This window comes from Anabrus simplex, chromosome 1 (assembly GCF_040414725.1).
Source record: "Anabrus simplex isolate iqAnaSimp1 chromosome 1, ASM4041472v1, whole genome shotgun sequence".
NCBI lineage: Eukaryota > Metazoa > Arthropoda > Insecta > Orthoptera > Tettigoniidae > Anabrus > Anabrus simplex.
Window position 1 is genome coordinate 24,966,214 of NC_090265.1, and position 12,034 is coordinate 24,978,247.

Consider the following 12,034-nt stretch of genomic DNA (forward strand, 5'->3'; position numbering starts at 1 on the left):
ATTACTTGAATTTTCAGTATCTCGAAGTAACTTAAATTTCCCGGCAGTTTGTCCTACTCTTCACATGTATTTATTTCTCTATTACTCGAAATTCAGTTACACCAATTTCTCAAAGCAAACGTTTTTCTCCCTTGAAGCAAAAAATACTCTGTAGCTCAAATTTTGTGCAACCTTAACTGTGCAGTACGTCATTTGTGGTTTGTGAGGAACAGAAAAAACTAAAACTTCTAATGATAGTTTATCGGCGAAGCCTTGCCGTTTCTAGGGTGTGAATTAATTACCGGTCACGTTCTAAAGCAATCCCGGAAGTCGTGGGTGTTAAGCTCCATTTACGAATCTTGGCTGCATGGTATCAATGAGAAGTTTCAGCTTGAAGGGAGAAAAGGTTAACAGTAACAAACAGAAAAGACTAATGGATTTTTTCCAAAGGTGTTAACAGAGGTATGTTTCTTGTTTCACTACTGTACATACTGTATCCTGTCTTGTAAAATGTTACTATAATAAGGGTTACAATTAAAATGATGCCATAATATAGAATTTGCTTGTATATTTTTAAATACTGTTAAAAATAATGTATCCAGGATAAGCCCATAGATACATATGATTCATTATGAGCTATACATGCTCAAAAACTGTTTTCTTTATATCTCAAAATTTCAATAACTTGAAATAAACTTTAGTTCCCTAGGTGAATTGAGTTTTTGAGGTTCCACTGTACAACACTGCATAGTACATTAATCATGGGAAAATCACAGGAACAGGACATACCACTTGAGGTGTTCAAAATGTTCTCCGGTATCATTGATGTGTATCAAGTAAAGCAACAAAACCTTGAACCTTCTTCCATTTCTTTAATCACTTATAGGATGACATATTGGCTTTTATTGGTTACAGATTACGCTGAATGGTGCACCTACAGTATAAGCATGTATAAAGGTATTGAACATGAAGTGACAGTGTTACAAGACATAATGAGATTTAGAAGGTTGTGCTGAATTGTAAGGAGAGTATGAAGATCAAGGTGGCTAACGATTTAGCCACCTTCTATTTAGGGCCTATTGATAAAAGTATATTTTGTTCACTACAATCGTTTTGAATCTGTTTCGTTGCGGGATGTGAATGAATTGTTAAGCTGTATTCACGTATGTATTATCATCCAACATCAAACTTCTCAAATAAGCTGATCTTCTGCATATTTATTATTATACTGAAATAATTAGTTGCCTTGCTGTGTTTAGTTCTGTGTTTTCTTTTACTTCATTTTGTGTAAAGTGGTAACTTCCGAAATTTTGTGGACTCGCGCTCAGGCTGTTGATATATCTCCATTTCTGCTCATAACACCAGTTTAGGTAAGCAAATTAAACCATAGAAACACCAGCTTCATTAGTCGCATCTTTTTATTACGAGCTGTTGACCACAACTGACTACCGTATCACACACACCAAGCAGTTCGAAGAACAAAGCAAACCAAGATAAACCACTCGACTCAATTATCTGAGTTACCTTAATGTTGTTTTCTTATAACTAATACAAGATATAATACATGACATTTTATTTTTATGAGAAAACCACAACATTCCAACACTACCCCCTTTTCTCAAAAAATAAAAAAACTACACTTCAATCAAATATCCTCTCATTGCAATCCTATAAGCCTACAGAAACTCTTAAGCTTGTTGCTTGATAAATTCTTTGTGAACAAGTCTGCAGCATTTCTCTCTGATGCTACATATACAAACTCAATGAACCCCTTTTCTACTAGTTCTCTACATACATGGTACATGTCAGTATGTTTTGACCTTTCACTCACCTTATCGATTTTACTCAATTTAATTGCTGCTGCATTGTCAGGAAAAACTTTACAAGGTATGTCCATAAATCGTTCCAGCCCTAGCCCTGATAGCAAATCTTTCATCCAAGTTACTTCTTGAGATACGTCTGCCATTGCCATGTATTCAGCATCCATGGTAGATCTAGCAATACAACTGTTTCTTACTATACCATGATACTGCTCCCCTGCCACTGTGGTTACATAACCACTCACTGATCTTCTTGACTTCGCATCTCCTCCCCAATCTGCATCACAAAACCCTTGTACTGACTCCTCACAACTTTTGAAAGACAAAATCTCTAGTACCACATAGATATCTCATGATATGCTTCACCTCTTTCCAATCTCCAATCTTCAATTTTTGACAATTTTGACTAACTTTACATATCGCAAATGCAATGTCAGGTCTAGTATTATTTGAAAAATATAGCAAACTTCCTATTGCACTGTGATAGATGGTACAATCAAATTCGTACTAATCATTTTCAGCTGCTGAATGCCCACTTGGTAATATAGTCTTACTCGGTTTACAGTCGGTCATGGAAAAATCAGCAAGTAATTTGTCAATGTACAAACTTTGACTAAACATAACCCCTTCTTTTGTCTGTTCTATTTTTATTGACAGTAAGTTTGTTGCTTTCCCTAAATCTTTAATCTCTAACTCATTTGCCAACCTTATTTTAACCAACTTAACAATCTCTTTGTCACCTATTGCAATAATGTCATCAACATACAAGCCAATAATACAACACTTCTTTACATACACACATGGTTCTTTGACACATCTCTTAAAATCTAGTCTTCTAATTATAGCATCAACACAAGCATTCCAGTCTTTACTCGAATTGTGTAGTCCATAGATACTTTTTTTCAATTTACATACATAATTTTGGACACCCTTTTCTATGAACAATTCTGGTTGCTCCATGTATACAGTACAACTGATTTCACTATTTAGGTAAGCACTAGTTACATCTAGATGTTCTACAGTCAAACCTTTACGTACTGCAATATCTATTAACAGTCTCATTGTTTTCCTCTTTATAACAGGACTAAATGTTTCATCATAACTAAGGTTCATCTCTCTCTTAAAACCTTGGGCAACCAATCTGGCCTTATATTTCTGTATGTTACCTTCACTGTCACATTTCAATGAAAACACCCACTTAGAACTAATTTATCTTGACATTTTCTGGTCTTTTTACAATTTCCCAAACATCCTTCTTTCTCATCTCATTGATTTCCACTTTCATGGCTTCCATTCAGTTGTCAAACTCTTGGCTTGACATAGCCTCCTCAACTGTTCTAGGTTCCACTACACTCACATGTCTAACTTCCATTACTGCCATACATTCTGTACAACTCTTACCTTTCCTCTGTCTTATTGACCTTATCAGATTATTCTTTGGCTCTTGTATTGCTATAGCTCTACCTCTAGTTGTTCCTCACCGATCGTTGACTCAACAGCCAGTGTTTCTTCTCCATCCTCCCCTGTGTCTAATTCAGTCCCTAATTTTGTCTCTGGATCTTCAGTGCACAGTATGTCAAAGTATGTTTCACTACCCTCTGCCTTGGTACATTTATCTTTTCTATGATATTGATTCCAGGACCTTTCACCTTAAAGGGAAATGTGTGTTCCTCAAATACGACACTTCTCCTCACTATCACTTTTTTCCTTTCAAGACTCCATAATCTTTATCCATCTTTAGTACCTGCCTCGTACCCTATCATAATGCATGACTCTGCTCTGGGATCTAACTTCCTGCTGTCTGCTCTCACAGCCCACACCTGACATCCAAATACTTTCAATCTACCTATTTCTTCCTCACCTTATCACAGTTCATACGGTATCTGAAAATTTATTGCTGAAGATGGGCACCTATTTCTTAAATACACTGCTTCTCCCCAAAATTCTTTTGGTAACCCTGACTGGAACAATAGACATCTAACAGTATCAAACATCATTCTATTCTGCCTCTCTGCTAATCCTTTCTGTCGTGGAGTGTACGGTACAGACCTCTTATGAGTAATACCACATTTTTGCAATTGTGCTTGAAACCCGCTACATTTATACAATATTTAAAATGCAAAATGCAATTTACCGTTGGTCTTTATAGCTATTGTTGAGAGTGAAGGAGAATTTCCTGTTGTGTATGTTTATCAGGAACTCAAGGGAGACTTCATTAGTTAGTCGGAACATAGAAAAAATGATGAACTCTTCTCAGAAGAACTCTTAAGGTTTCACTTTACTTTTTCCTGCCTGCTGGCTCTTCAGAAATGTGTGCGCGTGCGTTTTGTATTCAGGAATCATTCAAGGCGAATATTTTCGCACTGCAAGATGTGTGGTTAAGGTTATTTTTAATATTTATAACTTTTGCTTTCTCAGCGATTTATTTGTTTCTACATTCGTCCCTGTTTTTATCTCCTCGTAAGATGTGTATTGTTTAATGTAACGCCTTGTGTAATATAAATGTCTACATGCTAGCCTATTTCCCACATTTTGGCTGAAGATGACGCCAAACAGCGTCGAAACTAGTTCCAAGTGTAAATATATGTTGTAAATAAACTATAACATTTTTGTTTTGAAAAGGTGGACCCTTTTAAGTTTCCTATCTTCCATTCTCAGTTCAATACGGACAAAAATGAAATTCTTAGATTTAAAATACATGTATACTCTGTACCATTGTCAGATTGCACTACATTAATTCCTACACCATGTAACTTCTCTGCTTTTGCCTGATACCTATTAAACACCTCCAACACTTCATCCTTATTTTTCACACATACAGCCACATTAAATCTGGAGTATTCATCAATCATAGTTACAACATATTGTGCGTTCCCAAGTGATGGTGGACTAATTTTTCCAATTACATCAGTGTGCACAACATTAAGTGGTTTTTCTGCCTTACGCTCACAAGACTTAGGTACTCCCTTGTTACTTAGTTTCCCCTAAATGCATACAGAACAAGTATTAATATCATTGCTTCTTTTCAATTCTAACATAAGCAATTTAAACAAAGCGTCAGAGTGTACTTGTCTATGCTACAACCTAACCTGCCCAACACATTTAAATGCTACATTGTTATTACATTCTTGATCTATTATTTGATCACAGTCGCTCACAGCTACAATATCATTTTTTCCCTCTATCTGTACTACATACACATCATTCCTCCTGTTTGCAGTAAACAATGTTTCATTTATTTGTTTATTTATTTATTTATTTATTTATTTATTTATTTATTTATTCATTCACGAAGCACAAGATACAGCTACACTGGGCAAATTTCACTTGCACTGTCAACAGACTATTAACAAACGTAAACTTTCATAATAAAATATAACAAACATAACAAAATATAACAAGATCAGGTACACATCCTGCTAATAACTATCCAAATCGAAAACCATGAGAATGTCCATGTTCATAGCCAAGTCGTCGTTTGCTCCTATAGAATACTTAGAACAGTTGGCGTAAAAAAACAATTGTGAAGAGAAAAAAAATATAGTAAAAAGTGCAATACCGGAAACAAATGAAAGCGTATATGCACAGTGCGCAATTTTTTAAAATGTAAAAAATTCAGGTCTTGATTGAAGTAGTCGAAATTGCCGCAAGGCAGGAGTTGAGTATGAATAAGAAGAACCGAAATGAAGGTGGAATTGATATATATATTCTATAGGAGCACAATTACTTATTCAATTATATTGAATTGTAGTATATTTATCTATATACTTACTTTCCCGCACCCGAGAAAATTACTGGATCTTCAAGCTATTCTCCATTTTACTTTGGCATTTGAAACCACAGTGCCTGATGTTGAATGTGTCGCGCTGATCATCGGGAGCTGGCAAGTAGCTTCAATGGATCTACTCGTCTTCAACTCCTGCACAATTATGGATCTTCGTATGTGTTCGATTGTGATGTGACTTTGTGCCTGACAGTGTTAAAAAACTGGCTCATTTAACCGTTCTCTGCTATTCGTAAACATTGTGGGACTTTGCCTAGCGCTGCGTGTGCCGTGCTGCCGCTCAGAGAATTGCGCACTGTTTTCTTTTGAGTGACTTGCATTTTACTTCTAAGTTTTACAGTGTCTACCCCCCGTTCATTTTTATATCGCCTCTTCTACTGATCCGGAGTGTACTTGATCTTTTATTTCCTTTTCCTATGCATTGTTTTTCATGTTTTAATCGGCTGATGATGACCTGGATTAGGGTTAAAACCGGTACCATTTCTACGTATTATTAAATGGGAATGTAATTCACTACATTTCTTATTCTTTTGTATTGAATAGGTTGAATCTCTTTATCAATTATCTCAATTTTAACTGTAATTTTCTTCAATACGGAACAATGAAATTTTTAACTTTAAACCTTGAGTACCTCATACCCTATTACTAATTCCCACATATCTTTCAACAACAGCTCTTGTTTCACCTTCAATGTCCACGAAAAATAGTTCTCCACTGTAAGCTTAGCCACATTCCTATTCAGTGTTTCTTCACCGGTCCACAATATTGCCATTTTTCCTGTCAATAATGTCACAACTTGCTTCGTCCGTCAATTCTCGTTACTCCATTTCAACTTATATTGTCGGAATACCATGTTTACTCGCGTATTAGACCCTTTCTTCCCACTCTTACAGCCAAAAATAGTAAAGGGGGGTCCAATATGTGATAACCTCAAAATTTTGTGCAGCGAACACATGACTTCTAGGCTATAAAGAGCTATAAATTGTACGTGTAAACATTCTATACTCTTATTTAACAAACTTAGAATGTATATAAGTTATACTGGCTATTTTCGTCGGAAGTCAGTATTTCTAAACGTAAAGATAATAAATGGTGAACACGACTTTTAGACCTACAGTACATATAAAAGTCATTTTTAGTTACTCATGTCACATCATTTGTTACATCTCATTAATTTCTCTGGTGAGGTTGATGTCAGGAAGGGCATACAGCCGTAAAAACTAGCTACGAAGATTCGTCTCACTTCATACTCGACCCCGTAAACAAAATGATAAGGGTATCGTGTTATCATATAATTAAATATGGATACAAAATAACTTAATGGCCAGTCATTTGTTTCTGTCAGTTCGGCAGTAGGCCTACCACACAGAAAACCTGATCACTGCTTTCATTTGAATTATCGCATTGCGCCGCCAACTTCCCTGCCCTGCTACCGGCGTGTCTGAATTCCAAATGACGTCATCTTTACTGCCATCTCGTCAGTCACGTCAGCCATGCTTCATTTTCTTTGAGCTATGCACTGCAATGGAGAGCATACGATTCGTTCCCGTCTATAGAGTCTAAACAGTGTGAATCTATTCCCAAATGGTTTCTGGAGATGGTCTCTTATATTCCCAGTTGGTTATATGTAGCAGAAGCTACTCCTTCCGAATAAAGCCGTCTGTAGAAGGCACACCAAACCGGTGTTCTATGTGCCAAACCATCAGCTGATAACTAGCGTATATTACGAGTTGTAGCCTACATCCGAATGTAATAAATAGTAAATGGAAACATTCTTTCGATAACTGCGGCTGTTGAAACACAGACCCCTATTTTTAAGTACAGTTCATGCTTGTTCTCTACATTTATCACATCAGGATTTTATAAACAGCTGTTCATGAGATAAGACAGACCACATTGTTTAGGTTAGGTATATTATCGCCCTGATGGTGCCAAAAGTTCCTCGACGGAAAGAATAAAAATAAATAACAGGAAAATATACCGCATTTATGAATATCTACAGGTGCGGCGGTAATGCGTTTTATTATTATAATGTTTAATTTCATACGTTCGTTGTCTCTTCTTTTTATTAACGCATACCCTAGTATGTTTTGCTTGGCGTCTCTGAAAATCATTAAAAGTACGTGGGGACAAATTATTATTATTATTATTATTATTATTGTTATTGTTATTATTTGTTGGGTACGTTGGCGAGTAAAACAATAGTTTTAATTGAATAGCTTTTATCACGTTTTAAACTTACTTCTCTCCAAGTATATACCTATATTGGCCCGAGTTATGAGATATTAAACGACCACTTTGTTAATGATCTCGCCTGCTGTATAAATAGCAATAACCGCGAATGCGCGAATATTTCTCAACTAAGGTAAACTCGTTTGCTCATCCCGGGGTGGTACAGCTCTTTTTAGACACACCCCCAGTGGAGAGGAATTACATGTAGGCCTACCGCTTTTACCACACATCAACCTTCTTGCCATTCGTAAATCTCTGGCAGTACAGTATCGGGAATCGTAGTCAGACTCCTGAGAACAGCAACTAATTGTGCTAACCATTACTCTGGTGGACATTATTTACTAAAAATCACAGACATATAGCATGACTGATGCATGCTTGGAATGCATGGGTCGGACACGAAACTAGGCCTATTCACCTATTTGTGTGACGTAATCAGAGCTGCAGTAGACCTACGCTACGGAGGCGGACATTTCTTAACTATGAAACACAGATGTACCGCATGGATTCGACATGTATTCATTGCGTAGGTCGAATGGACAAAAACTATTCACAAATTTGTGCGATGTCATCAGAGCTGCAATAAGACTTGTACCTGCTTTGAAGTGGAATCGTTGTTCTTTTCTGACGAATTACATTGGGGGGGTCTTATATGCAAGATTTATTTTTTTCATTTTCTTCGTCTCGAAAAGCCAGGGGGGGTCTAATACACAAGTAAATACGGTATACTGCAGCGCTCTGGAGCTCTGGACCCATAACCTGTTGATATATTTTCATTTCTGCTCATAACACCAGTTTAGGTAAGCAAACCATAGAAACAGCAGCTTCATCACTCACATCTTTTTATTACGAGCTGTTGACCACAACTGACTACTGTATCACACACACCAAGCAGTTCAAAGAACAAAGCAAACCAAGATAAACCACTCAACTCAATTATCTGAGTTACCAACACATAACCTAAATGTTGTTTTCTTATAACTAATACAAGATATAATACATAACATTTTATTTTTATGAGAAAACCACAACATTCCAACACAGGCAAATAAGCCACTAAATTTTAATTCAGCTTGGATGGGGGATTTAAACTGCTTAGATAATATTTGTAGTAGTAATACCTCTAATCTGATTGCAGAACATAATCTCACATTTGCATTTTGCAGTATTTTAGTCTTTCGCACCCGAAATTTTTTTTAACAATGTAGGTGAGCATATGCGTGTGAGAGATAGTAACAGACTCTGTGCTCATTGTAGCACAAAAAAGACTGCAAAGCGCTTCAGTCATGCCTGCTCATAGTGTGAGGTCGTGCCATTTTTGGAAAGCTTTTGAATCATTCCATACAAATTTAATTTTCATTGTTTGTGATGCTCCAGCTATGAAAATTCTAATTTTAGCTTTGTTGTAATGCAATTAAAAAATAAATAATGCATAATACTCTGTAATTGCAATGGCAGCTAAATAAGTAGCCACCATCCGCATGCAGGTACAGTGCACTGGAATGAAGGGAGCCACCCTTCCAACTATTTTTTTAGTAAAACTAACAAGTAATTGATTTCAAAGGCATTCCCAATCCACTTATAAATCACCTCTGAACACAAAAATCACAAAAATAGATTTGTGATTAAGAACAAAATTCTTGCATTATAAATCAGTATCAGTAATTTCAGTTTAATCCTGCTCCATGGCTAAATGGTTAGCGTGCTGGCCTTTGGCCACAGGGATCCCGGGTTCGATTCCCGGCAGGGTCGGGATTTTAACCACAACTGGTTAATTCCCCTGGCACGGGGACTGGGTGTATGTATCGTCTTCCTCATCACGACGCGCAGGTCGCCTACAGGCGTCAAATCAAAAGACCTACACCTGGCGAGCCGAAGTCCTCAAACACATCCCGGCACTAAAAGCCATACGCCATTTCATTTCAGTCCTACTTCTTAAGTCAGTTGTAATTTTCCCCCTCATTTCCCCATCTTCCCAGTTATTCTTTTTGGATTCTTTCCAATTATTGTTTATATTTCATTATTAGCTGTTAAGATCAATGCTCAAGAAATTGCTTGTTTTTTGTTATTTTGCAAGCTGCCAGACTTCAATATTGAAACCCACAATCATGTGTGCAGTTCTTTAATTATAGTTTTTGTTCTTTTAACAGAGTGGAAATGGTTCCTAGAAAAGGCTGTGCTAAAGTACAACTTAAAGGTATTTTCGTTGGTGCTAAAGTGGTGCGTGGTCCTGATTGGGACTGGAACAATCAGGACGGTGGAGAAGGTACGTCATGTCACCTCTAACATGTTGGCTTACAGGTTTACCTTGTGTGAAGCTTCAGTAATTATGACTTGTTTGTTTGCTTCCAGGAAAGACTGGTCGTGTCATAGACATTCGAGGATGGGACAATGAATCTGGGCGGTCAGTGGCCAATGTGGTGTGGACGTCTGGCTCCACAAATGTGTATCGATTAGGCCACAAGGGGAAAGTGGATCTGAAGTATGTCCAAGATGCTGTCGGGGGTTATTACTATCGAGAGCATCTGCCGGTCCTTGGTATGTATTGTCATAACTGGTATTTTCATTGTAATTCTGTTATTTGTGATGTACTATCAGACTATTAAGTGTGGTTAACCTGTTTGCCTCGTATTTAAAGATCTACCTAGCTTACTCAGAAGTCAGATTTAACTTTTGACCTGTGTGTTTAAAGCTCTGCACTACGCCACAGCACACATCAAAACCAAACTTATCATAGATAATCATACTATAGGAAAATTTCCATGCTATTGTTTAATTTGACTTCCAGAGGATTTGTACTCACCAGTATTGGTGCTTCAGAATGATAATTTAGTGTGCTAAACTTCAAACACTCCAGGACATGAAGAGGCAATGATATTTGCTACAGTACAGATTCAATATGAGGCTTCCAAACCTGTGACATTACAATGCATATGACAAAATAAGCATTCCCCTCATCCTCATAGTGTCAGATCATCTAACCATTTGTTAAATCAAGTTGTAGAGAGATGGACATAAGACGGGAACACATATACAGGAAAACCTCGTTAAATGCCTGGCTGAGTGGCTCAGGCGGTTGAGGTGCTGGCCTTTTGACTCCAAGTTGGCAGGTTCGATCCTGGCTCAGTCCGGTGGTATTTGTGGAGGTGCTTAAATATGATAGCCTTGTGTCAGTAGATTTACTGGCATGTTAAATCTGCAAGACTAAATTCCAGCACCTCGGCTTCTCTGAAAACTGTAAAAAGTCGTTAGTGGGATGTAAAATCAATAACATTGTTATTAAAATTCATTAAGACGTTTCTGCAGGGGACAGCAAAAAAGAATGTGTTAAGCGAGAAAACACACTATTGAATATACAAGTAAGATCTTTCCGACACGAGGGCATTTTATGTTGTGTATCCGCGGGTACAGTGTAAACAATATCTACATTTTATAAAGATGAGAGGAAAGTAATAAAAGATGTGAAAAACACGAGAGAACAAATATGAAAACATTTTCTGCTGGGGCTTGTAAAATAACAAGTGCACTGAAAGTTGTGAAAAACACCAATATGAAAACATGAGCACGGGGACCGATAAAAATATCAAAGTATTATTGCACGTCACACTCTTTCTAAAGCAAATGTTAGCAGAAGCCTTTTATTTCGGAGCAGTGGGTTATTAAGCATTTTTTTCTAGTCGCACTCTGTGACAGTGAATTGAAGGTTACACTCGACCATGTGCAACTGGCTGGAATGACTTTGGCCACCATTTTGAATAAACTTCGACCAACTCGAATGATAGAGTCAAAACTTGTGTATGCGAGTTCAACATTCGCGACCTCTATGCGCTTCAAGATGCAGAAGTCAGTCCGCTTTCCGGCAGATTTTAATTTTGTCTTCATTAGTAAGGAATTTTGTGACTTTTTCCGTACCCATAACTAGACTATCACAAGACCAATATGCATCACACTAGTCAATTTAACATAATTATGTTCTCAATTCAGATATGGGCTACCGTATCACGCGACAGACATTCACTACACTTCACTGTACCACTCAACACAAAATAAATTTCTGACTTCTGAATGGAATGTAAAATACAAGCACAAATAGGCTCACTATGTTACTCAGCAATGACATTGCTCACCAGAAGCAAAACTGAACATTCCTGGGGCTAACGGCTTGCTCCCCAAAGGTACGAGTTATCCTGTGAAGTTCAGGAATTCAAGGTCTTGTTCT

At 37.2% G+C, this 12,034-nt stretch overlaps 1 protein-coding gene across 3 annotated transcripts in view; it reads left to right on the top strand.

Moving 5' to 3' along the window:
• mib2 (mind bomb 2) overlaps window positions 1-12,034 on the top strand; it is a 223,286-nt gene that overhangs the window by 39,794 nt on the left and 171,458 nt on the right. For all 3 annotated transcript variants that reach the window (XM_067155808.2, XM_067155799.2, XM_067155789.2), the window contains exons 5-6: window positions 9,966-10,081; window positions 10,168-10,353. In XM_067155808.2, coding sequence (XP_067011909.2) covers window positions 9,966-10,081; window positions 10,168-10,353 — 302 coding nt within the window. The remainder of the gene's footprint in view (window positions 1-9,965; window positions 10,082-10,167; window positions 10,354-12,034) is intronic.